At 43.8% G+C, this 27,729-nt stretch overlaps 2 protein-coding genes across 5 annotated transcripts; both read right to left on the bottom strand.

Moving 5' to 3' along the window:
• Positions 1 to 124: 124 nt before the first annotated feature.
• On the bottom strand, positions 125 to 12,285 carry atxn2l (ataxin 2-like). 3 transcript variants are annotated; one of them, XM_056401085.1, is made up of 23 exons: positions 12,233 to 12,285; positions 11,360 to 11,417; positions 9,812 to 9,868; positions 9,641 to 9,712; positions 9,354 to 9,543; positions 9,023 to 9,141; positions 8,488 to 8,579; positions 8,152 to 8,358; positions 7,533 to 7,831; positions 7,177 to 7,254; positions 6,226 to 6,381; positions 4,949 to 5,026; positions 4,768 to 4,829; positions 4,131 to 4,471; positions 3,720 to 3,789; positions 3,424 to 3,585; positions 3,277 to 3,340; positions 2,987 to 3,153; positions 2,738 to 2,864; positions 1,697 to 1,806; positions 1,134 to 1,313; positions 814 to 982; positions 125 to 524 (listed from the first exon to the last, which is right to left on the bottom strand). In XM_056401085.1, the coding sequence occupies exons 1-23, from the start codon at positions 12,268 to 12,270 to the stop codon at positions 466 to 468; spliced, it is 2,955 nt and encodes a 984-aa protein (XP_056257060.1). In that variant the 5' UTR covers positions 12,271 to 12,285; the 3' UTR covers positions 125 to 465. The 3 variants fall into 3 exon arrangements, with proteins under 3 accessions (XP_056257060.1, XP_056257061.1, XP_056257062.1); XM_056401086.1 differs by lacking the exon at positions 12,233 to 12,285 and adding an exon at positions 11,803 to 11,941; XM_056401087.1 differs by lacking the exon at positions 12,233 to 12,285 and adding an exon at positions 11,717 to 11,807.
• A 1,484-nt stretch (positions 12,286 to 13,769) lies between these two features.
• sh2b1 (SH2B adaptor protein 1) lies at positions 13,770 to 27,520 on the bottom strand. Of its 2 annotated transcripts, XM_056401089.1 has the most exons (10): positions 27,237 to 27,515; positions 23,233 to 25,327; positions 22,718 to 22,819; positions 22,108 to 22,199; positions 21,935 to 22,017; positions 21,026 to 21,181; positions 20,673 to 20,884; positions 19,583 to 19,757; positions 18,384 to 18,474; positions 17,147 to 17,320 (listed from the first exon to the last, which is right to left on the bottom strand). In XM_056401089.1, exons 2-10 carry the CDS (start codon positions 24,958 to 24,960, stop codon positions 17,299 to 17,301), a joined length of 2,661 nt encoding a protein of 886 aa, XP_056257064.1. In that variant the 5' UTR covers positions 24,961 to 25,327; positions 27,237 to 27,515; the 3' UTR covers positions 17,147 to 17,298. The 2 variants fall into 2 exon arrangements, with proteins under 2 accessions (XP_056257063.1, XP_056257064.1); XM_056401088.1 differs by lacking the exon at positions 18,384 to 18,474 and having other exon boundaries at positions 13,770 to 17,320; positions 27,237 to 27,520.
• Between the last annotated feature and the right edge of the window lie 209 nt (positions 27,521 to 27,729).

Below are 27,729 nucleotides of genomic sequence, written 5' to 3'. Positions count from 1 at the left end.
GAGTTCTAACTTCTCCCAGAAGTTTCCTTCCATAAGAAACTCAACTTCAACAGGCTGGAAAACCAAACTCACTCAGGATCTTTCTGAGAAAAGTAATGATGGAATATGAAGTTATTTTTGTTACAAACATCGCAGGAGATTGATTGGGTTTTTTTTTCAGTGGTTTTATTATTAATGAACTGGTTTCATCTTGTAAAAGGACAGAGGTGGGATGGGGAGAAAAAACAATGTTTCCACTGTCGTCAGTCCAAAACCTTCCAACAGGTCTGTGTCGTCAGTCCAGCTTCGTGTCCGCGTGTGAAAACAGTCTGTACTTACATATTAAAACTTTCCCCTGTTGCTCTAAAAGACCTGGGTAAAAAAAAAAAAAAAACAGGGGCGTTGGGAGGCGGGAATGTTGTGAGCTGTTTGGGATTCTGGGGTTTTCGTCCTCGCTCCTGAATCCAGGAGTGTGATGAGGACGGTTCAGTTTGCAGAGGGGTGGAAGGACAGCTGCTGGGCCGCATGAGCCTGAACCTGAACAGCTGTAACACACACACACACACACACACACACACTGTTAACACCACAACATGTTTCTACACAGCAACATTTCCACTGTTTATTGTTTGTTGGCTTTTTTTATAGCACATAGAACCAGTGACACAAAACACCTTAAGTTTTCTACTTAAAGTGTTTTGTGTCACTTAACCTTTAATTTTTTCCTTAAGTTTAGGACTAAAATAAGGAGAAAACCTTTAACACTGAAGTGAACATTTTAAGGAAACCTCCAGGAGAAGACTTTTGTGCAGCTGTTCTCCAGGTGTGTTTTACCTTGGTGTGGTCCGATGTAGAAATGCTGTGGCGCTCCCTGTTGGGGCGGCGGGCCGTGCTGGGGGTTGGAGCCGCCGCCCTGCTGAGGGGGGGCGTAGTGCAGCATGACGGGTGGGGGGCCGTGGCCGGCAGAGTGGTGAGGTCCCGACATGCCTCCGGTGACGTGAGCCTGCAGGGGACAAAGACACAGTGAAGAGACATCGCAAACAGAACCGGAGTCCAGACCTGACGCGGTTCTGCGTCAAGTCCAAACCGGGCGGGTCACGTGGTCGCCTGAGGCGTGTGAACAAACGGTTTGTGTGTGTGTCGTTGGTGCCGACCTGTGTGAGCTGGCTGATGGAAGCGAAGCCGTGGGGCAGCGGCTGGTGGGTGGGGAGGCCGTATCCCTGCATGGTGTAGGAGGCCTGTGGGGAGCTGTGACCCGGCGGCAGGTTAGGAGGATTGGGAGCCGACAGACCGGAGTGGAACATGGACTGAGGCTGAGGACCGCCCTGACCCGACTGAGAGGAAACACACACACGTTAACATGAACATCTAAAACTAACCCTCACCTGCTTCACAGACCTCTCACAATAAAAATCCTTTTTATTTCTATTTCCTATTTCAGACTTAAACAATTAACAATTTATTGTATTAACTTTTGGCAAAGATGAGCGGAGTATAATACGTTGCCTGGTTGAGTCAAAAAACCTTGTGCTGTCAACAATTTTACAAAATACACAAAGGCTTTTCCTGCTGATAGAATCATCATCATCATCATCATCATCATCATCATCATCATCATCATCATCATCATCATCAACTGGTGATTGTGTTAAAAACCCAGATTGTTTAGCTCTGACAACAACGACAACGATATAAACGAGTCGGCAGCAGCTCCCACCTGAGAGTGTCCTGGGCTGGGTGCTGTGTGCTGGGGCTGATTCCCAGTGGGGGTGCTGGAGGGCTGAGGGTGATGGATGGAGCCCGAGTGGTGAGAGAAGGCCTGAGGAGCTGAGAGAGACAGAGAGGGAGACAGAGAGAGACAGAGAGAGAGACAGAGAGAGAGAGAGACAGAGAGGGAGACAGAGAGAGAGAGACAGAGAGAGACAGAGAGAGAGAGAGAGGGAGAGAGAGAGAGACAGACAGAGAGAGAGAGACAGAGACAGAGAGACATAGAGAGAGAGAGACAGAGAGAGAGACAGAGAGAGAGACAGAGAGAGAGAGACAGAGACAGAGACAGAGAGACATAGAGAGAGAGAGACAGAGAGAGAGACAGAGAGAGACAGAGAGAGACAGAGACAGAGAGACATAGAGAGAGAGAGACAGAGAGAGAGACAGAGAGAGAGAGACAGAGAGAGAGAGTAAATCAGAGCAGGGACATTACTGCACAATTGCTGAGATCAGATTCACCTTCCTTCTCTTTACTGAACTTTGTGTGAGAAATTAAAACTATTCATGGTTTCATTTAAAATCCTGTTTAAATTGCACTTTAAAGCTCGTCATGTCGCCGTATGAACAACTTTCCCGTCATCGTTATCAAGTGAACAAACGTGGGTGTGCAGTTGATTTTCCTGCGTGGCTGATCTCAGATAAAAGTTCTGACTTGTGTTCACCACAAGAACATTTTGTTTCACACCCTTTTCCTTTCTGAGCCCTGAACTCAGAGCTGATGAAAACTGATCATGACAAAAACTATTTTAATTTAAAAAAAAACAGTTTTAACTTTCATTAAAATTAGAATTACTTCCTCCTCCACTCAGACTGGTTCCAGGTTACATCCCTGAGTCCTATAAAATATGAACCATCTGTGAAGTCTCACTGACGTTGACCTTTGACCTTTTATACCCAAAAAAATCATTTGGTCCGAGTGAATGTTTGTTCCAAATTTGAAGAAGTTCCGTGGAAGCGTTCCCGAGATATCGTACGTCCTGACTCTTCTTACCGTACATGGCCTGCTGCGGCCCCGGGCCCTCAGCCTGGCCGGGGTACTGGGGGCCAGGACCCATCGGCTGAGGAGGGGCCCCGGATGTCAGCATCCTTGTACTCGCCTGCAGCATCGAGTAGACTGTCTGGAAATTAACAAAAAAAAAAAAAAGTGTTAAACCAAAATCAAGAATAAAAAAAGAAAATGACTTTATTTCATAAGGAGACAAACACATCTCCGGTTAACGGTGGGTTTCCGCCTCAGTACCTGTCCGTGATAGTGTGGGGGCATGGCCTGGATCACCTGACCGTACTGCAGGTAGGACAGGGGGTAAGGCGACGCCACCAGCGGGGGTCCAGCTGCGGAGGCTGCCGCTGAGATCATGGAGGAGGCCGGGGAGGCGTGGTGCTCCGGGCGGGGCCCCACCACCGGCCCTGAACCAGCAGAAGTGGAAGTCAGTGTTTATAAGAAGCATGTGGACGAGCTTTGACCCAAAGGCAGAATTACTCATCAGCTGATCATCGTTCTCAGCGCCTACATGTGTGTGCGGTGTGTACCTTTGGCTCTGGGGTATTTGCCCTGGTTCACAGTCGACATGGCGTACTGGTACATCTGAGGAGCCTGAGGAGACGACGAGGAGACGCCAACATTACATTTTATCACCGAGACAATACAACAAACGGACTAACGCGAGGGATTCGAACCTGGATGGAGTGTCCTTGGAGGGGGATCGGGGAGACGTAGGACAGGTAGTGTCCAGGTGGGTTGCTGTAGATGGCCCCGCCTCCTTGCTGTCCGGGAGGAGGCAGCACCACAGAGGGGCTGGGGGGCGTCGGTCGAGGAGGAGTGGGGGTCGACGCAGGTTTCTGTCACACCACAGAAGAAGAATTAAATCAGAGAGAAAAGTCAAAGTGGAGTCAGCTGTTTGTTCTCTGTTATAAACTGACAGGAACCTTCTATAACACTGAGTGAGTGAAAAGTGTGTGTTCAACAAACTCACCAGCACCACGTTTCCTTTGATGGGAAGAAATTCTTTCGCGTTCGGATTCAGTGTCGAGTTTTTCACTTGCCTGTAAAAAAAAAAAAAAAAAAAAAGAAGAAGAAAGAAAACGACATTCAGCCACAAAATACGTCATAAAAAAATACACATAAAGGTCTTTTCATAACACGAGTCCGCTGTCAAAATCCAAACATTACCTCAACAAGGGGGGGTGAGGTGAGGTAAAGTAAGATATGAGTCACAGCAGCAAAGTGAAATGAGAATATCAAATACTATAAATGACAAGATCAATAACAGATAAATGAATAATATAGTATATGGTACGTACGGATAGATATCAAAAATATGCACTGAGAAGAAGATGAGCTACATACATGTAAATACAGACTGAGTGGATGTGTTGTAACTTACACTGCAGCTACAGCCTCTGTTCGCTCACTGCTCTCTGAACAGGGCTCCTCCCCGCTGCTGGGGGTCGGGGTCGGCTGAGCGCTCCCGGGCGGCGCCCCCTCCGGCCCTGAGGACTGGGGTCTAGGTGGAGCTGGAGGGGTGGGAGCAGCAGGCGTGGTGGTGAGGGGAGCCGCCTCGGAGGCCTGCTGCGGATCTTGGGCAGAGGAGGCGAGGGAGGTGGCAGGTTTAGGCGGGCCGGGTGAGGATGAGGAGGAAGAGGAGGAGTCGGGGGGCGGGGCGGAGCTGTGCTGAGGAGGATCTGCAGAAGCCGGGCTCGCCGAGGGAGAGGAGCTGGGCTGCAGCTGACGGACAGAGAAGACGACTCAGTGAAAAACTACAGACGCATTGTTCATCCAATCACCTGCCAAGGATTTTCTCAAAGCACCTTTCAAAGGCCTGAGAGAGGAGATGTAAAACTGCACTGAGATGGATTAAACATCTTCTTATAGATCAGCACTTCAAAATAAAACACAGGATAAGAGGAAAATATGGAACTTTAAATTTTACTGGACATATCAAATCTCTAAACTTTGAATCCAGATCGAAGCCCCCCGTCTTGTTAGAAAAGCCCCACCCTCAGCACCACAGCAGGTCTTACCCTGAACTCTTTCCCAAACTTGCGGAGCTCCTCGAGCTGAGACCTCTGCTGCACCGACGGAGCTGATGGAGACGGAGAAGCAGGTGTTTTTAAGACTAAACATCACTGCTGCTGTTTGTGTGTTACGGCTGCCTGAAGCCTGAACTCAGTCAGGTCGAGTGGAAGGACAGAAGTCTTTTACCTTTGCTGCTCTTGCCGTCCTGAGGACTGGACTGACTCTCACTTCGCTCTTTAGCTGCTGAACTCAGGATTTCATTCACTGTGGAAGACAAAGAGTGAGTTCATTAACATGTCTGATGAATCTAACGTCACTGTGTCAAGTTATCCCTTTAGAACATGTGCTCTTTTACTTTGGAAGGTTCAGTACTTTGTTGTTTCTTCCTTTTATTTAGGAAGGTTCAGTATTTTGTTGTGTCTTCCTTTTATTTTGGAAGGTTCAGTATTTTGTTGTTTCTTCCTTTTATTTAGGAAGGTTCAGTATTTTGTTGTTTCTTCCTTTTATTTTGGAAGGTTCAGTATTTTGTTGTGTCTTCCTTTTATTTTGGAAGGTTCAGTATTTTGTTGTGTCTTCCTTTTATTTTGGAAGGTTCAGTATTTTGTTGTTTCTTCCTTTTATTTTGGAAGGTTCAGCAGTTTGTTGTGTCTTCCTTTTATTTTGGAAGGTTCAGTATTTTGTTGTGTGTTCCTTTTATTTTGGAAGGTTCAGTATTTTGTTGTGTCTTCCTTTTATTTTGGAAGGTTCAGTATTTTGTTGTTTCTTCCTTTTATTTTGGAAGGTTCAGCAGTTTGTTGATAGTTCAGTTACATGGTTACATTCACTTTTCATTAATTGTTTGTCATTAGGTGAAAAATCTTTGCATAGAAAAAAAAAACAAAAAAACATTTATACTAAATAAATAAATAAGCCTTACTTCACATGATTTCATGATTTGTTTCCTCACATTAAGTGTAAATAATTCAGCTCAATATCAGTATCAATATTTTGTTGCATTGGAACCCAAAACATTTTAACATAAAGAATTCTATAATCATGTTTAGTTATTAATAACCCTCGAGGTATTTTAGCATTATATTATTAATTATTTCATTGTGTCTTTTAAAATAAATAATTATAAAAATCAGCAGAAATAATGAAGTTTAAGGAAATTAACTAGAGAACTCATTGATATTGTCACAGGTGTTGCAACCTGGTCTCAGATAAATCAGTTTAGTGCCAGCAGTGAAAATAATGGAGAAACACCCCGTCATCGCTATTTCAGTGTGATTAAAAAATGAAATCTTTTGGACAAATTTTCAGTTTGATGATGATTCTTGTTGTTTATTGTCTGAGATCATTCACCACAACGACTTAAACTATTCGTCACCTGTAGAACTGGATCGAGGTCGAGACTGTTGAGATAAACATCAGGTTATAAAGTTTGAGTCAAACCATCATCAAATAACTGAATAACGTCTCACCATCGACAGGGAAGAGAGGGGTGGGGCCGGATGGTTTGGTGGTGGCGGTGATGGTGGTGGTTGCCGTGGTGACAGCGGAGGGTGAGGAGTCCAGGTAGGCAGGGCCACCCGGCGGGGGGTCCTGGGGAGGGGCGTCTGGTTTTGGAGCACGAGAGACTGTCGGACAGAGAAATGGATGAAGAGAGAGAGAAACAGAGACGGAGGGAAGGTGAGGAGGACGAGTGAGAGGAGGAGGAGCTTCTCAGGTAATGTCTCCTCAGAGCTTTTTATTTTAACGATAACGATCAAACATTCAGGACTGAACTGAGAGCAGGAGAAGATCAGTTGTTGATTCTCCATCTGTCTCTGACTTTTAATTCTTCCTGTTTCCAACCAGCTGTCAACTTTGATTCTGATGTTTTTACCACGGAGGAAATGTTTTGGCGATCAATCAGACTGAGATTACAAACACGTATACGATGTGGTCCGACAGAAGTTCCTATCATTGGTTAAACACACTGGCAGGTCTTAATACAAGAAATTTAAATCAAAAGGAGTTTTTAAAGATTTTTTATGTTTTTTAAGATCAAAAAAAACATTTAAAAAATTTCACTCAAGGTGACTGATCGATCGATCAATCAATCGATCAACAGATTGTACAAAGTGAACAAGACAAAATGTCATAATGACTAAATGTGGAGTGAATCATGACCAGGTTTGTTCTCTTCAAACATCACATCTGGTGTGTGTGTGTGTGTGTATGTGTGTGTGTGTGTGTCTGTGTGTGTGTGTGTGTGTGTGTGTTTGTGTGTGTGTGTGTGTGTTTGTGTGTGTGTCTGTGTGTGTGTGTGTGTGTGTGTGTGTGTGTGTGTGTGTGTGTCTGTGTGTGTGTGTGTGTGTGTGTGAATGTGTGTGTGTGTGTGTGTGTGTGTGTGTGTCTGTGTGTGTGTGTGTGTGTGTGTGTGTGTGTACCTGCAGGAGTGGACTGGGAGTGGGGTGTCCGCAGGTTTCTCTGAAGTCTCTGAGATTTTGGGGAAGTTCTCATCGCAACTGAAGACGAGACGGGAAGTCAGAGCCGACGCACAAACACACAAACACACAAACACAGACACTAAGGAGCAACATACTAGTTATAGTTAGTTATGTACTAGTTATTTATGAAGTGGAGGAAGGGTTGAAGTGTGACAGTAAACAGAAGAGATCAGACTTTCAGGTTAAATATTCTATTTATGAAACTTATTAATAAATCAGTGATAAATCTGGTTCTTTCTTTATTTACCTTTAATGAGTAAAGACAAAATTCATTATTATAATTCCCCGCTCCTTACCTCCGTTGACAGACGAGCGGGGGGTGTCGGCCAGCGCCTGAGGATGTGAGAGGGAGTGTGGGAGGACGTGATTGGTGCAGGGCGGGCTGCCGGCGGCGGGCGGGCTACTCTGTGATTGGTGAGGAGAGTAGGCCGTTCTGACGGACAGCGGGCTGCTCCTGTCAGAGGGCGGTTTGGGCGAGGAGGAGCTGGGCGGCGGGTGCCTGGAGGAGGTCGCTGCTGCCGCCGCGGATCGACCGGAGGCTCCGGCCCTCGCCGGCAGGCCGATCTCTCGGGTCCGGGGAATGTATTTACCTTCCCTGGAAAACAAGATGGCGGGTGTTTCAACGTGAACCCAGGAGGGACAGTGAACAGACATTAGACGCCGTTCAAACTGAATTAATTTCAGTCATTTAATTATTGTTGCTTTTACTGTAGTATAGGAAGATGTGGGGATTTTAACTTCAGCTGTTCTGGTTACTGATTTCACCACGACTTCATGCTTTATTTCGTTTTTATTGAGTCTTAGGGTCAAAACCTTTAAAGGCCTGAACTCTGAGGAAACCCTGAGGAGGAGGACGGAGAACTGCACCACAGATGTAAGTTATTTCAAGAGGCTCAGTGACGAAGCTGCTCTGACCTGCCGCTGGAGGAGAATCCGGGGCTGGCCCTGTCCTCCCTCTCTCGGACCACCGAGCTGTATTTGTCCTCCTCGCTCCTGCCCTCGTCGTTCTCTAAGGAAACCCTCCGGCGGTACTGAAGGCTGCCCTCGATCTCGCCGGCTAACCGGGCTGCTCGCGCTTCACGCTGCCGGTAAACCTCGGAGTTCCCCTTCTCCAAAGGCATGCTGGGAAGACAACGATTATCAGGAAGGTCATGTTGGGAGTGAAGCGTCTTTTCAACATGATTTGATTTGACCACTTTCTTTGGAAGAGGAAACGTAGTTTCATATGAGGGTGGGGGTGATCTCACTCACGTGTACATGGAGAGGCTGGAGTCGTAGGTGGACTTGATGCCGTACGCCTCCTCGTTGAACTTGAACATCTCGTTGGCGTCCCAGCCGTTTGACTGACGAGAGAAAAAACAAACAAACATGAAGCGGTGACACAGATTCAGGAGCAACAACGTTTCCTGTGACAATCACGTGGATGCAACAACAGAAATCACTGGATCACTATGAAAAAACCCGAATATTGATTCTTGAGTCTGATATCGACTCATTTTACATAAAGATTTTAGATTATAGATTTTTGGATGTGACTACAGGAAGTTGTGCACTTCCAGTGTAACAGTAAACCTATCACGCCCCCTGGTGGACAAATTACATAATGAGAAACTTTGTCTAAAGCATCTCGAATTTATCTTTTTATTTAAAAAATAAGAAATATGAAACCCGTTGTCTGTCCATGATGTCGAAGTCGCTCAGGTCTTTACACCTGCACGTTTCTCTCACATCCAACAGGTTGACAACAAACTTGTGTGTGTGTGTGTGTGTGTGTGTGTTTCCTCACTGTGTCTGACTCCAGCTCAAAGTTTTCTCCATTTCCGTCTCCGTCCCACCTCTGCAGCACCTTCTCTCTGTGCTCGCCGTTCACACGCGACGGGCCAATGGCTGTATCTGTGAATGTGTCTGTACACGCACACACACACACGCACGCACACACACACAGACACACACACACACACACACACACACACACACACACACACACACACAGAAGTTATTAAATAAGAGTGAATAAGAGTTTTTCCCAGAGTGTTTTCAATTCTTTAACAACCATAGAGATAACGACACTGATGCTCCTCCCCCACAGTCCGGCAGCCGCTCTGTGCATCTGTTACCTCTGACAGCGAAGTTTAGATCCACATCCCGGCAGGTCATGGTGACCATGTCGGTCGGGCTGAAGATCATGGTGTCGGTGATGTCCTCAATTTTGGGGGCAGACGTCTGGCTTCCTCCGCCTCCCTCCTCACCTCCCCCTCCTTCATCTCCGTCACTCCGTTTATGAACAGCGTCCACGGCCAGCTCGCACTGGCAGACGGGAGAGTAAACACAGAGAAATCATCCATTTCTGAACTTTAATGCAGCTGGTGTGACAGCTCAGGTGAGAGACTGTGCAGCTTTTTACCTGAGAGCTCAGAGTCTTGAAGATCCCCTCATACACTGCTCCGTTTTTCACTCTCACATCGCAGGTGGAGCCCTGCGATCAACAATGAGGAAAGCTTCAGTCTTTTCTTTACACCAACATCAGCTTAAAAAAAAAATCCACTTAAACCAGAACGTGACACCAACTACTCACCACGACCGCTGTGAGGAAGTGAAGCATCCGAGCATTGTTGTACACACCTTCAAATACCTGCAAACACAGACGATAAGTCAGACTCATCTACACGGAGAACAAATGTTTATCACCTTTGTAAAATGCTGAATTAGAACTCAAAGGTTTGGCTTGTTTGGTGGAACAATAAAAAGCTTTTGTATATTTCTGAAGCCAATACTGATCAAAAGATTCAACAACAATATATCAACCAATAATCTTTTTTGTTTATATCTACAAAATTAATTTGGTTTAGAGCTAAAATTGATTAAGTTAGTTGAACTACTGAAAATAAGTATATTTTATAATAAAAAATTCAAAGATTTACTGGTTCAGCCTCAAATGAAAATATTTCTGGATTTTCTTGAATATCTTCCGAGTTTTGAACTAATGTTCAGACAAATCAAGCAGTTTTTTTTACTATTTTCTGATATATTATAGTCCAAACAATTGATCAATTAATCAACAAAGTATTCAGTAGATTAATCGTTAGTGATAAAAATAAACATGTCAGTCCTCTCTGGTGGAAAAACTCAGCAATGGAGAAACTGTCTGACACCTACATTTCAGACATTTGTTCTTACTTATCTGATGAACATATAAGCAAATATCCAATACATCTGCAACAAGCCAGTATTGATCAATTAAGTCTGTGATCCAATGTTAGTTCAGGCTGTGATGTACACACGAGTTTCTGTTACAGATTTTTAAAAGAAATTAACTTTGTTTGATTCTCAATACATCACACTTTATAATTTATATTTACTTGATAATAAAGTGTAATTCCTGCTTGTTCTGTTTGTGCATGTTGTCGGTCCTGAAGAAGGGATCCCTGCTCTGTTGGTCTACCTTAATTTTTTTTCTTGTTTATTTGTTTTTATTGTTGTTTTTATACAGTTTTTCCTTAAACTGAATCAAAGATCTAAATCAGTTTCATATGTTGAACAGATCATAAAACCCTGATTTTAGTGTATAATGATTAAACTGACTTGACTAATCTCGTATTATTATTATTTTTAATTTAGTGTTTATTTAAACTTTTAACAGCAACAAAAAAAAAAACATTAGTAAAGTGACAGTGTTGAAATATATAACCAGATGTTTTTACTGGAGCACAGGTGTGAGGTACTTTTTAATTAAGCTAAATTGTATTTACTCCATTATATAGTCTGTTATTTGAACATACAGAATATACCTGAAATACAAAACATGAGACAATCCAAATTGTGTATAGTTAAACTGGCTCCAATTCACCCAGCTACAGCATTAAATTTCCTATTTACATATTAATATATATGTAGCCTGTTGTTTACGTCTGGACTGAGGCTTTAAAGACACTTCAGCAGCCTGGGTGCTTGTTGTCAGCAGTGACAGGATGTTTAAAATCTGCTGCTCGTTTGAAAAATCACTCTTACCTCAGAATTAACTAGGAAAACATGAGCACACCTAGCTGGGATAAATAATTCATCAGCTGCTCATAACAATCACAGCTCACTGTGTTAAAGGTTGCGCTGAGCAGGCTCGACTTACCAGGCTGTTTACGGGAGAAGACTGAGTCTGTGACGGTGGTTTCATTGTGTTCCTTGTCCTGCAAAAGGTGAAAATAATAACAGTCAGCTAACAGCTACAGACACCAACTCCTCCTTCAGTGAGAACAATAAAAACAAGCCCCACACAGGCTACACTGCTGCCTTTCTAGCTAGCGAGCTAGCAACTTAAACACTGACATAGCGCGATTCGGTGAATATTAATGCAACTACCATGATCTTAACATTTCCTCTTGAATATAAAGCCGGAAAATCTAAATGTTGCTGTTGTACAGAATAGTAAAATCAGCTAGCTAGGTAAGCTAACCTAGCTAGCTTCGGCGTAGACGTCGAGTTTTACCAAGAGACACGGACGAGCCGCTAGAAAACGCTGCTGTCATCACATTAGAAACTGACAGGTGAGCAAGTCTGAGTTATAAGTTATACTTTTTAGTCATGTGCATCCCTGTTACTCCAGTTTCGTCGTTCCGGTGAAAAGTCACTCGGTTTTGACAGGCCAAACACGATACACCGCTGAAAAACAACAACAAAACACGGCGCCGGGTGCGCTCGGTTTGTCAAAACCCGGCAACTGCTGATCACGTGACACGGCTCGAGTCTGGCGGGTGGATTCACTTCCGGCATCCGAGTCCGTTTAAATGTTCTCATATGTATCTCTATGAGTTTTTGCTGTATCTCACATCATCAGTTCTATCAATGTAGTTTGGCGGGAGGTGTTAGTGTTTTCACATATTAACAGACAGTCAACGCAACCGGGCTCAACCGAGCGGGTCTAACGAACGCACCACTCGTAAACCCCGCCTATTGATTATAAGTAACAACTGATTGGATAAACTTTACGTCAATCATTTCTGACCTTTTCTCCCATTGGCTTGTTTTTCTGCTGTCAATCATAAATATGATAATTCTGCTCCTTGAAGGCGGGTCCACTGGTCCTGCAAGAGAATTATTTATTTTGTGTTTGGACGCAAATTACTACAAATTATTACAAATTATTACAACAAATACATGATGGACTAAATAAAGTTTTAATTCCTGGCAAAGCCTTAAAGATTTTTTGAAAAGGCTGTTGTTAATTTCATTAATAAATTATAAATTATTAAAATAGGGTTAGGATTAGAAATTAAATAAAAAAATTAAATTAAATTACATAAAAAATTAAATCATATAAATTAAACAAATTAACCTTCATTTAATTAATAGCAGTATTAGTCAATTTAATGGTAGTATTGGTATTGGGTAATTTTTTTTATTTATTTATTTTTTAATTACCAGCAATAAGTGAAGCATAAAACAAAAAAGTTCAGTGTTTGTGGTATAGTATTTAACTAGAAGTTATTCATAAAAGGTTATCGCATTTTAACATCCATCCATCCACAGAGGAAGACCATGAGATGCGGTTGAAAGCTCTGCAATGTCTTACATTTAACAAGTCTGTTACCTGCTATTCTCATTTATTCACCTGATATTAAACTCTCTGTTAAATGTTTTATAAAATTTTGTGATCTGAAACAAGTGGAGTTATTATCAACGACATCGCCAGAACAGTGAATTAACTATTCAACATGATGTGAGATGAAATACTGACACCTGCAGGTAAATTCAGTTATTGCATCAGCAGGAAGTGACGTTCAACAAGGTGAAACGTGGATAATATGACACATAACTACAAAGCTATAAATAAATAAATAAAATAATTTCTAAGGCTATAAATAAGGGCAGGAATTATATCTTTAGTATTGAGAGTTTATTTATTTTATTTTCTTGTCTGATTGAACAAACTATGTGATTTTATGTGATGCACATGAAAACTAGAATTACCTCCGTGCGTTTGTTTCCATCCGCCACTAGTTTCAGGTCACATCCCTGTTTATTCAGAGTCATATAAAATATTAAGAATTTGTGTGAAATTTGGTCATAATTGTTGTTTGAAGTCTTGAGCAATAGCTAAAATGTGTTTTCTGAGGTCACTGTGACCTTTGACCTTTGACCACCAAAATCTAATCAGTTCATCTTTAAGTCCTAGTGAATGTTTGTACCAAATTTGAAGAAGTTCGGTCAAGGCGTTACTGAAATAAAAAATATTAAAATACTGATCTATACAAAATCTACTGCTCACTTGAACTCTTTTTGTCCCTGTCAGGATCCTGTAGAAATGAAGGCTCAGCTTTTCAGGTGTCTGATTGGTCAGTATTCGGCCGGTTGACAAGTTTTGATCTGATCCTCTAAGGTTAGGTTACCATGGTGATCTAGCTGGTTAAAAGTGAGCCAGCTTTGTGATACTAGTTAAGCCCAAAGTTATCTGGATAACCCGCTAATCTTTAAGTCAAACTCTGACCCAAGCATGTGAAAGGGGAAGAAAAAAAAAAAAAAAGAGACAACACACCAACCACTATGTTTCACTATATTTATATTATATCATTATCATTAAATTCAATGTAGTACCTGAAACTAACCACACAGGGTGGACAGACGACACCGCCCACCCTCAACACACGGTCCCAGCAAAGAGAGAAAAGAGACAGAGAAAGGCACAAAGAGTTTTGAAACTGAGAAAAGGACGTGGAACATGATGATCGGAGGGGGTGGGGGGAGGGGAAAGGTGCATATAGACAAATACATGAGCAAAGAAAAGTCCGGTAGAAATGACTGGGTAGGTCATGTGGTGCGAAAGAAAAACAGGCAAGCTCTAAACTGAAGGATGGATGAAGACAGAGCGACAGGAACGCAGGCAGAGGCTGATGACGAGACGACAGACACAGAAAGGCACAAGTAGAAAAAGTAGGTATTTTCATTGACATTTTCTAAGTGTTTTTTTTTTCTTTAACCCTTGATGAATGGAGGATGAGGTTGAGGAGGAGAAGACAGCATGAAAAGAGAGTGAGGGATACTGAAACCTTGACAATGAGGCTTTATAGCAAATCTTATATATATTTTTTCCTTCTTTTTATCCCAAAAATAAAAAAAGGCACAAAGACATTTCAACTGAATTACAACATGGAGTCGGAAAAAAAGTGTTAACATGGAGTAAGCATACAAAATAAAAAGGTGTCTTAAAAACAAATAAAATTAATACTATTATTCTGACCGTCATTATTATTATTATTATTATTATTATTATTTCCATCATATTATTGTTATTGGTATCATCAGTAATTTCTCTCTGAAAGAAAAAGCACGTCTCCCACTTCAGCTTTTTTTCCTGTGTGTCAGACAGAAAAGAGAAAGAGAGCAGATACTGAGTGACGCTGCTGAGTGACTGAGGTAAATGTTTCCTGCCTGCTCCGGTTCATGTGGCGGTCGGACCCGACGTCACATACTGTCATTACACAACGTCGCACCAAACTCCATTTAAAAACGCATCGATTCAGCGGAAAACGTGTTCACAAATTTCCCTTTTTTAAAAGTCATTTCAACATTTGAATCTGCCTACGGTCTGAAAACACTGTACAACGGGCAAAAAGGGCTGCAACTAATGATCAATTCTCTTTGTAGATTTTTTTTATTTTATTATTGATAAACTAAGAAATGTAATTACCAGGAGCTGAGGGTTTTAAATTTCTTCTTTTATACGAACAAAAACATTTGAACGTTTTAAGGAAATTTCAAGGAGAAGACTTGAGGGTGTTTTGTGCAACCGTTTTTATTTTGAAGAAACTTTAAGGGAAATCTTACCTTTAGGTGTTTAGTGCAACTTTATTGAAAGTGTAATGTACTGAAAGAATCAAAAGTAAAACTACTCATTATTCAGAATAACCTCATTCATAGAGTTGAATTGTCATTTAAACTACATTACAACATCGATACTTTAAAACGTGTCAGTGTTGATTTTATAATGAAGCAGCTTTATAAACTGATCTTTTCTCCAACATGAGGAGAAGCTGGTTCTCTTTGTTTTATGTTATTTATCTCATAAAGTTTAATTAACGAATGAATCAATAGTGAAATCGTTCATTAGTTGCAGCCTCGTTTATTCGTTAACAAAGGATTGTGTTATATAAAGTCATCATAGGTTTTTTGGTTGTTTTTTTTTGTATTTACAATCTGAATTTGTAAAATAACCAGTAACTCTGGTTTGAAATGTTATGGAGTAAAAGTGGCATAAAATGAAACTACTCAAGTAAAATACAAGTACCTCAAAACTGTACTCGAGTACAGTACTTAGTTACTTTCCACCGCAGCAGTTACTGGGTGTAAATACTGGGTAACTACTAGTTAGAACTAGTTTAATAACACTGACGTTAGAACGAGTGTGAACTTTAAACAGCTGCTGCTCCTGAAGCAGTCAACACGTGGAAAACAACATCACGTCATTAGTGTTAATATCTTCATACATTCAATCACATGTTGTGTTTCATGTTGATTTTAAATTCACATTTTCCGTCAGTTTGGTGTCGCAGCTCGAACACACGACCGTGATCATGATGTCATCCTGACTTTAAAGGTACAGGTGTGGCTGTTTGACGTGGGGTTGTGTGAGGTCGTCATGTCCGGTCAGAGAGTTTCCTGCAGGAGGTTCAGTTAGAAGCAGCAGGAGGACCGGTGCACTAGCAGAGTGATGACATCACCGCTGTGGGCGGGGCCAGCAGAAAACACCTGTTTTTGACACTTTTCAAAACGTGAAAACCGAAACAATCCAATATCTGTTTAGATGAATCTTCATGTGGAATATTTTCAGCGCTTTATCTTCCTGTGAAACCAGAACTTCCCCTTTTTCTCAACCGCTGAACTTCCTACAACCTACACACAAGCACACCTTCAGCACGCAGCAGCAGGTCAGCTGAGTGAATCAGGAAGAGCTCAACTTCATTTTGTTTTGGCGGGAAGATAAAGAGCTGAATATATTCTAAATCAACGGTTTCCATATTCACCTCTGGTAGTCGAAGCTGACGAGAGCCAATCAGGAGAGACCGTGGGTGTCTACGTCATCGTTGCAAAGGTCTCAGTTTGTCCGTCCAGTAGCCTGAACGTACTGCAGGTAACACACTGACTGTACATGACCTCACAGAACTCCACGTCTTTTAATTTTCTACACGAGGAACGTTTTCGTCAGCGTAGAGTTTGTTTGTTTTTTTTTAATGGCGGTTGCTGTGACGCTGTGGAGCGGTGAAGGTGTGACGTCTGGGGTCTAACCTGCCACAGTAGAGTTGTCTGTAGAGTATGTTTGGCCTCTGGTTAGCGTGTGCTGTCTTGGCAGGACCACGTGAGGTATCGGGGCTGCTGGCTTCACAGGGCTCGAGCTCTCGCTGCTGTTCACTGACAGGAAAGAGCCGGCTGTGAGGCGTACCGGCAAAAACAAAGCTTATCTGACTAGAACAATAAAAGTAATGTACCGCTAGGTTAGTGTCGTAAAGCTGCTCTCGCTCCTCTCTCCATCTGCTCGCATAGTGTTAGTACTTTTACACCTCCTCCTCCTCCTCCTCCTCCTCCATCTTGCTAACAAAATAAAAATACTGGTTATGAATGGCTATGATGTACGCCGCCTCATCCGATCTCACTTTCGCTCTCACACACACGCGCGCACACACACACACACACACACACACATACACACACACTCCCTCCTCCCCCTCCTGGCCTTCCCTTCATCAGAAGAAGGAGTACTGGTTATCGATGGCTCGGGGCGCCCTCGCTCCATCCCTCTCTTCTCCCTCCACAGCTTCTAGTTGGCGGAGAGGAGTGTCCCTGTCCCTCTCCTCCCAGTCCTCCACTCCTCCTCCACTACCACCTCCACTGCCGCCGCTTCCTCCTCCTCCTCCTCCTGCTCCACCTCCTCCTGCTGCTCCTCCGCCTCCTCCTGCTGCTGCCATTGTCACCACAGTCGCTCCTCCTCCCCCTGCCTGCTCCGTCTCACTTCCTCTCTCCTGGGGTGGAGTCGGGGGCGGCGGCCGGCCCGGCGGCAGAGGAGGAGGCTGAGGAGGGCTACGGGGTCTGCTGGTCAAGTCTGCACGGAGAGGAAACAGACGAGAGAAAGAATAAAGAAAGAAAAAGGGGGGAAATGAGAGAAAAGCGTAAATAAAGGGAGGCAGAAGGGAGGAGGAAGAGGAGGAGGGGGAGGAAGAGGAGGAGAAAATAAGGCCAAAAGTGTAAGAAGTGAAGTGACAGCGTAGTCGGAGAAAAGAAGGGTGAGAGGAAGGAGAGAAAAAGAGAAAATGACAGTGAGAGGCCGGTTAGGTGGAAGGAGTCTGCGGTCATGGAGTCCATGGGAGTCATGGAGGCAGTCCAATTCAAGGAACACACACACACACACACACACACACACACACACACACACACACACACAATAACACCATAATATGTTGAACAACTGTCTCTGATCTCTTCCCTCCACAGGTTTTCGATCTAAAGTCGTGATGCGACAAATAAGAGATTGAAAGTTTAAAGCAGCGAGAAATTATTTATAAAATAAATATGGAGCTTCAGACTGATTTAAACTTCAGGATCAGCTGCAACGATTTTTTAGTGTCTGCAGCTGATTTTTTACTCATTTTCCATTAAACGACTTTTAATTTTTGTGTGTTTGCCCCCCCGCCCTTCTGTCTCTCTCGTTAATTAATTCAATATATTTGTAAATGAACATCTGTGTCAAAGTAAACATCTCAACTTTACAGAGGATCCTGGTGGATTAAGAGGTGGAACTACAAAAGTTCTGCTGTGACTTTGATTCATTTGTTTTTCCTTTATTAAACTGTAGACACTTCCTGCAGTCTTACTGCACTGATTCTTTAATCAAACTAATGTTTTGAATCTAATTTTAACTGATGCAATTTTTTTAAATGTTCAAATGCTCTGAATTCCCTCTGTGTTTGAAAGTCTCTCTCTCTCTCTCTCTCTCTCTCTCTCTCTCTCTCTCTCTCTCTCTCTCTCTCTCTCTCTCTCTCTCTCTCTCTCTCTCTCTCTCTCTCTCTCTCTCTCTCTCTCTCTCTCTCTCTCTCTCTCTCTCTCTCTCTCTCTCTCTCTCTCTCTCTCTCTCTCTCTCTCTCTCTCTCGAGTCCGGTCTCACTTACACACAGTCAGAGATGGGGGTTGATGGAGAGTCGGGATGGCGCGTGGTGATGACATCACAGACTGTAGGCCGACTGCCTGCCCTGTCCCGGCCTGCAAGGGATGAGCCAACGGATACAACAAACAACAACAACAAACAGAGAGGTCAGAACACCACGGGTGGCACAGATGGAAAAGGCTGCGGCGGCACATAATGAAGGTGAGGGGAGTTTGTCACCAAAATATTTCTGTTGTTATTTCATGACATTTAACAAGGTTTGAACAGTTTCTACTGCTGCTCAGAGAAACAAATACATGTTGTTTTAGATCTAAAATTACATCACAATCTGATTCTAGATACATGGAGAAGAGACGAAAAGCAGAGGATGACATGAAGGATGGAGGAGAAGAGCTGAGGGCACAAAGTGGGAGAAGATGTGGCAGGTGTGTCTCTGATCTGACATCATGCAGTTTGTAAAGACAAAGCTTGGCCAACATGCATGTGCACACAGATACAGAGACGTCTGACGGATTTATTTAAACCACACACACGACCGTCCAGGCTTCAACAGGAAGTGAACACCTGGCTCTAACTGGGCAGAGTTGTGTCAGGTAAGGATTATGTAACAGCGCTGACTTCACTTAACTGTTTGTTTTTCGGGTAAAGGGATTTAAAGGAGTTTTTTCCTCCCTGAATTGAGGTTGTCATATAATTCACAGACTGTAAAACCCCTGAGGCAAGTATTTAAAATAAAATTATACTGAACACTGGGGCTGCACAATATGCAGAATCCTTCCACCACTCAGACTAGTTCCAGGTCACATCCCTGTTTATCCAGAGTCAGAGAAAATATGAAGCATTTGTGTGAAATTTTGTCATAAATACTATGTGAAGTCTTGAGTAACGGCTAAAAAGAGTTCTGTGAGGTCACAGTGACTTTGACCTTTGACCTTTGGCCACCAAAGTCTGAGATATCTCGTCCTCGACAATGAGACGGACGAACAACCTGAAAACAAAAGGCCTGAATCTGTTCGTTGAGTCGGAGACGACTTTCTCTCGGGGCAGTTAACTGCTCATGTCTTCTTCTTCTTCTTCACGGGACTCAAATATTCACACATGAAATCAACATTTAAATCAGCCACGTTTGAAAGGAACTTGATTTGTTTCCTTCATCGTGCCTCTTTTGTCTCTTTTAACGTGGAGCGATGTTCTCGCTCTTACCCGGCTGGCGAACGGCGGTGGCACCCACGAAGCTGATGAGCGTGACGTCCGAGGCGCCGCCGGACTCCAGGGGGATCGGGTGCACCCGGAAGTGCTCCAACATGTCGAAGATGGACTGGAACCAGAGGTGCTGCACTCGACACTGACCGTCCTCGTTCAGGGACAGACGCAGGTGCTGAGGGGAAGAAAGTCAGACGTTGAACAGACGTCGTTATTTTCCCATTAAACACTTTAAATTTTCAATAATTTTTGGAGTTATCAAATTATGGAACGGCTTTCTCCATTTATCAAAGAACCGTTCTTCTGTAAAATGTTACAAAGATGCTTAAAGGACCATTTAAGTGCTGTTTCATTGATATTGACATATTGTGTTATTACTATTGCTCATGGAGTTAAAACTAAACTGCTCTTATTTTGATTTTATTGTTATTATTGATGTTAATTTCATTATATATATTTTCAATCTATTAGTTCCTCCTCATTTTTATGTTCATTTTGTATTTTTATAATTTTGTGATGTTTCAACATTGTGGAGGGTTTTTTGCTTCTCACTCTCTCTTTTTAAATTCAGTATCAGTCTGAATCTGATGCTTCATATTTTGTTCTGAAGTCATGTGAGAAAATGTTGGACGGATTTAAAGTTAAAATTCCTGAAACAAAGCTTCTACTCTGCAATTGCAATCAGTAATATACCCAGAGCTCAAATAATCAGCCAATTAATGGATTAGTCTCTATAGAGAAGTTTTGGTTCATTAATATTTGAAGCAAAGATTCGCTGGTTGCAGCTTCTCAAACATAAAGATTCACTCTGTTTTACATTTTAGTACAAAGACGTTTTCCTGGACTGTTGGTCAACGACATTTTAAGACCTTTTCACTATTTTCTGGCATTTTGAAAATCAAATAATCGATCGTTTATTGAGAAAACTACCTGCTAAATAATCATGAGATGCAGCTTTAAATATGTTACAGACCTGGTTCAACAGAAACTAAACTTTAGCTTTTCAACTCTTGAAATAGATATTTCACTTCATTACAACTTGGGTCTTAGTTCTGTCTTTACCCCGACGTTCTCCCAGTCCCAGACTCACCTTGGCTTTGCCCTGGAAGTTAAAGGTGAGGACATATTCTCCGCGCCGCGTCTCGCTCTGGCGAACCAGAAAGACGCCGTGGCTCGCCGGGCCTCCGGCCAGCACCAGCTGAGCAGCTTTGAGGCGGGACAGGGTGCCGTGAAACCACTGACACTCGCTGAGGGGGTGCTCCACCGTCTCGGCAGACGTCACCTCAGAGAACAGGAAGGACCCTACAAGAGTGAGGGGTAAATATGAAGATCAATCCTGAGCAACGATACTGTGGAATAACCACTAACAAGCCCTTTAATTCCCTACAACAAGGGAAGAAGACCACAGTTTTGGTGCAACGGTTTGTACTGCCTGGTATTCACCTGTGGCATCTGGCGTCTCTGCGAAAGGTGTGCCCAGACTAGCCCCGCCTCCCCCGAGAATCCGGCCGTCTGGTTCGTCGAGAGGAGCACGAGGCGGCAGCTCCGGCGGGAGAGGATCCATCAGAGGTGAGGAGCCTCCGATGCCTCCGTAACACACTGACAGCAGAAGATCCCACACGGTTACTTATACTAACATGTCAATGTATTTATTAATAATCAATAGATCAGGAAGTGGTCTAGAGGAAGGACAGATTGCCAGGACATTTGCAGGACATGAGAATAAAACAACAGCACATAACTCCAGCTGATTGGTCGCAGCCTACAGCGGCTTCATCGCAACTTTTAGACCATGACTCCAAAAACAAACATATCATTAATTATCCTGTTGTTAATTATCCTGTTGTTAATTATACATTATGCTGCATTTTATGTTTCAGAGATAAATGGAGAATGTGGCTCTAATACTGATTTTCTTGCATGTGTCAACTTTTAAACATCAGAATTGTCAAATCAGCACTTAATTAAACCAGCACCAGACCAGCCACTGCATCACACACACACTCACACACACACACTCTCACACACACACTCACTCACTCTCTCAAACAGACACACACACACACACACTCACTCACACACACACACACACACACACACACACACACACACACACACACACTCTCTCTCAAACAGACACACACACACACACTCACTCACACACACACACACACACACACACACACACACACAACACACACACACACACACACACAACACACACACACACACACACTCACTCACTCTCTCAAACAGACACACACACACACACACACTCACACTCACACACACACACACACACACACACTCTCTCAAACAGAGACACACACACACACACACACTCACACACACCTTGTGAAAGACGGTCAACGATCTCAGGAGTTCCACTGATGTCTAACGGGCCCCCACACACACCTTCAGCATCTTCCTGTTCACTGTGGGGAGGGAGGGGGGGCAGTTAAAACCCAGACACACCCCTTTTGGAAATCCTATTAGTCATCAACAAAAGGTACAGCAGCTTTTACCTGAGACAGATGCCGTTCCTGATGTCGCTCAGCCAGGCTCTCATCTGAACAGCGTCTCGTGTCTCGATCACATACTGCGCCGAGCCGTCGAGCTGGGGGGGGGGGGCAGAAAAGAAGTAACTTCAGGGATAGAGCTTTAGATTGGACAGTGGACAGTTATGTGACCAGCTGGTTCATCTTCACTGACTCACTGTCAAACGTCAGAATCTTCTTTTTACTTGTATTTTCAGCTTATTCCCTAAAGTTGGACACGAGTGTTGTATTAGTTTTAGCTAGGTGTTCCTAATAAACTGAGGACTGAGTGTCCGTTTGTCCTCAGACGCAGCTGTCCCGTCTTCACCGGGCTGAGGAACATCAAATATTTACTGGACAAAAATACTTTTACAGTCGGCTCCATGAAGAGGAAGAAAACTGCACTGATTTTATCTGCGCGCTGAAGCTCTATACGACACTGAAGGTTTGGTTAATGAGTTGACATGTTGTCTGTGGAGGTTGCAGAGAAAAAACAAACAGGCACAAATGAAGAGTGTAAAAATACGTGAAGTCTCTAAGAGTCTGTAGCCGAGAGGTCACAGTAACACGCCCTCCACTCAGATGAAGGAGTGATTACCTGCAGCAGAAAGGTGTTCTCCTTGTCAGGGACCTCCAGCGCCGTGGTGCTCCTCACATCCACGATTGAGCAGCAGGGGACAGTCAGCCGGGGCTTCGACGACTGAGGAGACAAACCGGGCAAAATCAATGACTGCTCTTTCTCCTTTATAATTTAACACAAAAAACAATAAGGAGGCGATGAGGTCTGAGCGTTCACTGCTCCAAGAAACAGCCCTGCACATAAAAACACAACCTGTTGTTTTTAGACTTCAGTTTCAGTAGAGGGATCCAGTCCAGCTGCTTTTACTTTTATTTAGTTTTATGCCTCATTTTGTATCTTTAGTTTTCTAGCTTTCAACTTTTAATGTTACTTATTGAAACTGTGCATCTGTTCTTCTTGTATTTCTGCTGCTGTGACGCTTCTTCTTCCCTGTGTGGGATCAATACAGTTGATTTAATCTCCTCTTTTACAAGCGCTAGAACAAAAAACATCGGTCAACGTGTTCTGTCGTTTCACGGGAGGGAAACACTTACCTTGGGTGGAATGAAGAATTCCAGGTAGTACTCTTCTCCCCGCTCGCCACCCTCTCTGTCCCGCTCTCTGAGGACCAGACGACACTTATGCCAGCGACCTCCTCTCCACGGCACGTTCCCTCCGCTGGCCAGAGGCTGCACCGGACCAGTCTGAGCCACCGCAGATGAAGTTGAGGCGGCGTTGTTGTTGTCCGTGCCGTGGTGCAGCAGACCGAACGAGAAGCCGGAGAAGCCGTGGCTGCCGCTTAACTCGTCGTTGGATGAGCTGACGCTCACGCCCCCCTCCCTCACCAGCCTGCCCACCTTCCTCGGAGGTCCCATGGCAGCCGCGGCGGCGCTGCTCGGAGGCAGCGTGGAGGAGGTGGAGTGAGAGCCGGCGGCGGAGGGGGTGAGGACAGGGGGAGGGGATCGTGACAGTCTGAGCTTCTCCAGGCGATGACTCCACTTCTCCTTCTCGCCTCCTTCGCCGTTGCTCCGCCGGCGATCCCGGGCGGCCTCCGACAGAGACAGAGAGGTGGCGCTGCTAGAAGACGAGGGAGGCAGAGAGGAGGAGGAGGAGTGGGGGAGGGACAGGGGCATGGACAGAGAGACAGGCATGGAGGAGGTGGGTGTGGGAGGCTGTGTACCAGAGTTCCTCTTGGAGGTTGAACCCAAGCTAGCGTCCTGCACACCCATGGTGTAGCTGTAGCTGGAGGGCAGCTGGCTCTGGGCCGAGTCGCTGGAGGAGCTTCTCCAGTGCAGGATCCCCCGGACGCTCCCCCGCACACTGCGCCCCACACTCCGCAGCGAGAAGCGCTTCTTCAGTTTGTTTTTGGAGGAGTTGGGCGTGCTGTTACCTTTGGAGTCGGGCGGAGGAGTGACGGAGGATGAGGAAGGTGGAATCTGAGGAGTGTGGGAGGGGTCAGCACCGTCCACCTCTGTGGACTCTGCTTCCCGCTCTTCTGGCTCAACATCCTCCCCAACAGACGACACCCCGAGCCAGCTGTCCTCCTCTTCCTCAACCGGTGTCTCCCCGTTCCCAGGGGCAACCATGGCTCCTCTCTCTTCACGCCTCCCGTTGTTCCCTCCCACTGAGGAGCAGCATGACGATGAGGACGATGGCGGCAGGACGTGGCCGTGGGCGTACGAATCTTGAAACCTGTCCCCGCTGCGGTTCTCCAGCACCAGCCGTGTCGGTGCAGGCTTGGATAAAGTCCGTGTCATGTTAGTCGGGGGACACGGGAGAACGGCTCCCCCGGTTGCTGACAGGGGTGACACCGCCTCCTCTTCAAGGGAAGTAACATCTGACTGGGGAGCCCAGCTCACCATTTCATCCCTGCCAGAAGCACAGCTCGGCGGGAGCGCCCCCTCCAGCTCACTCTGGAAGTGACGAACGAAGCGGTCGGTGAAGCGCCGGCAGAAGGCGGCTGCTGAATCTGGGGAGTAGTGGGGGTTTTCCTGGAGGAAAGCCCGAAAGTGGCGTGCAAAGTCGCCGGCTGCAACGCGGGCGTGGAGCTCACAGAATTCGGTCCAGCTCAGGCAAGGTGAAGGGGAGGGCGTGGGGGTGTCTGAGAGGGAGGACGGGTGAGCCTGGGGTGGAGGGCTCACCAGAGGCGGGAGAGGGGGCGGCCGGGGGGACAGGGGCAGCAAAGACGGGGACGGTGGAGACGGAGATGGGGAGGGTGAGGGAGGTAAAGGGGAGGAGTTTGCCGCCCTCGGGCTGGGCGGGGTTAAAAGAGAGCCGTTCATCCTCCTGAAAGGATCAAATCACTTCAAACATACAACAGAAAGCTGAAGTGATTGCACAGCTGGGGTAACTGACAGGGGGCAAACACAGCACATTGGTCTAATAATTTACAAATGAGTGTGAACTGAAGTGTGGCGCTCAACCCCATCCAAAATGACAAGCTGAAGAGACAATGCACCAGACCCATGGGGTTTCAAAGAGCTCAAATAAAGGCTGAGCCGTTTGCTACATTATTTTGAGCAATTCAACACTTCAGCGTTTCAACGAGAAAATATGGGATTCAGCCAGTAACTGGAGGTAAGAGGAGGATTCACAAGGTCTGCCCCTTCTTCATCGTCTGTCATAGAGCCAGAGGAGCGCGGCCACATCCTGTAAAAACACAAACTCTTACTTCAGTTTTTTTATTTTTTATAGTGCACATCACCATAACGTCTCTGATTGAACCACAAAGATAAGATCTCTCACACACACACACACACACACACACACACACACACACACACACACACACACACACACATTACTACGAGAGCTTATGAGTAGAACAAATAATATGATCAGTTTCTAAAATACCAGGCATTATTATTATTATTATTATAATAGATATAAAGTAGTTCCAATGAGCTTCAAATCCACCAGAAGCCACAATACATTAAAATAGTTCTCACAAGTTTAAGCATCAGTAATAAAAAAATCTGTATTAATATTCCAATAATCTCATACACAAAAGTATAATATGAAGCTCCATAGAGTTTAATTTAATACAATACTTTTACTTAAGCTCAGTTTTTGAGGTTTTTAATACAGAACTTTTACTTATATACGTGTCAGGGTTTCTGCAGGTTCCCAAAGTTAAATCTAAGACTTTATAATACCTTTTTAATACCACATAGAATGAAATGTAATACCTGTTTTATGAAAATAAAAAAAAAGTAAAGTTTGAAAGTATGACGTAAAACTTGTCAGAACGATGTGACTTAGAGTTATTTATTGCAGCTTTTCAGTAGCATATAACACAACAACACAATCCACTGTCACAACAACCCTTTTCATTTATAAATTAGTTTAACGTCTCGACATTTGATAACATTACTGCCAACAGAAAGTAAGAGAAATTACTACTGATTAATTTCATTATGAATTAATCTACTGATTATTTTCTCAACAAACTGACTGATTGTTTGGTTTATTAAAAATCTGAAAATACTGAACTGAAGCACAGTGTTTGTTTTGTCTAAGCAACAGTGCAAAGCTTAAAATTATTATTGTTATTAATTAATTATTAAAAATAATAACAAGGAAAACAGCAAATCCTCACATTTTAAAAGCTGTAACAATCAAATGTTTCATGAACAATTTTCACAATAGTTGCCAACTATGTTTCGGTCAATTAAAAAAATCCATCCATCAATAATCATTTCAGCTCTATTCTAATTATTTATACTATTGTGAATTGACATACAGAGATTTAATTTGTGGTTCGTCTAAAGATTAAAAGTATGGTGCGAACCAGTCTCCACAGCTGCAACATTTAAGTGATATACACATTAATCCAATGATATTGAAGCATTATTCTGAAATGGACCATTGGTCATAATGAGTACTTTAAATATATTTTGATATAAATACTTTTGCACCCTTAAGTAAAATTTTGAGTGCAGGACTTTTACTTGTAAGAGAGTATTTTTACAGTATGGTATCAGTATTTTTTTCTTGAATAATTCTTCTACCACCACATAGTTCAATAACCCTGTAAATGCAGGACTTTTACTTGTAATGCAGTATTTCTACAGTGTGGTATTACTACATTTACTTAGGTAAATAACCTGTATACTTCCTCCACCACTTCCCAGGAGATTAATGGTGTCAAACTACAAGCAATGCACCTTAAATCAGAGGTTAGAGTCAGATAAACGTTAGATAAACTGGACTCACTCTTTAGCTTGCTAACATGAACTAGCAATGTGAGTCTTGCTCATTCAGCTTTCTTTAAAGACGTGTAACGTTAGCGAGCTAACAATAGCTACCTGACGTCCACTTGCTAACGAGCTGCCATTCATCATCATCTTTATTTAGCACTGTTGATCTGATACATCTTATTTTGTGGTGTCTGTTGTAACCTGTGGCTGAGATGACCACATATTGAATCATCCGACAGCAGCTAACGCCAAAGATTCTTAGCGAGCTAGGCTAACCGTTAGCCACTTAGCTTGCTATTAATAAACCAGCTAGCTAGCTATCAATATTGCTTAAGCACCATGTTCTGTGTTTTCTGTACCTGTATATCACAGTCCAGTGCTTTCATCCGTGTCTTTGGGTAAAGCTGCCACACATTTCACCACTCTTTCATCACGGAATAATCATTTTCGTAAAGGTTGTTGTTGTTGCTAAATATGAATATTGCTATGCCTTGCCTGGACCCCGTTCTTCTCGCACTGGCCCGTTTCTCGCGATAGTTGGGAGGTCGGCGAGTGCAGCGTTGGTCGGTGGGTCCTCACAGCTGCCGTTAAAAACCGCTGGATTTTTGATGAGCGAGTCGTGACCGTCAACACCGACCGACCGATGGCGAATGGTGGGGAAGGAGAGGAGTCGTACTTCCGCCCCTCCTCACAAACAAACAAACAAACAAACAAACAAACAAACCATCAAACAAATAAAAAAACAACTCTCAACTGGAAAAAGAATTACTAATTTTGAGGTCTGAATATGACAAACAATCTGCTTTTAGAGCTGCATCCAGTCTTTTAAGACTAAAACAGTCGTTCTATGAA

Source organism: Seriola aureovittata, chromosome 17, assembly GCF_021018895.1.
Source record: "Seriola aureovittata isolate HTS-2021-v1 ecotype China chromosome 17, ASM2101889v1, whole genome shotgun sequence".
In the NCBI taxonomy this organism is placed as follows: domain Eukaryota; kingdom Metazoa; phylum Chordata; class Actinopteri; order Carangiformes; family Carangidae; genus Seriola; species Seriola aureovittata.
The sequence above is the reverse complement of the archived record's forward strand: the minus strand, read 5'-3'. Positions and strand labels throughout refer to the sequence as shown.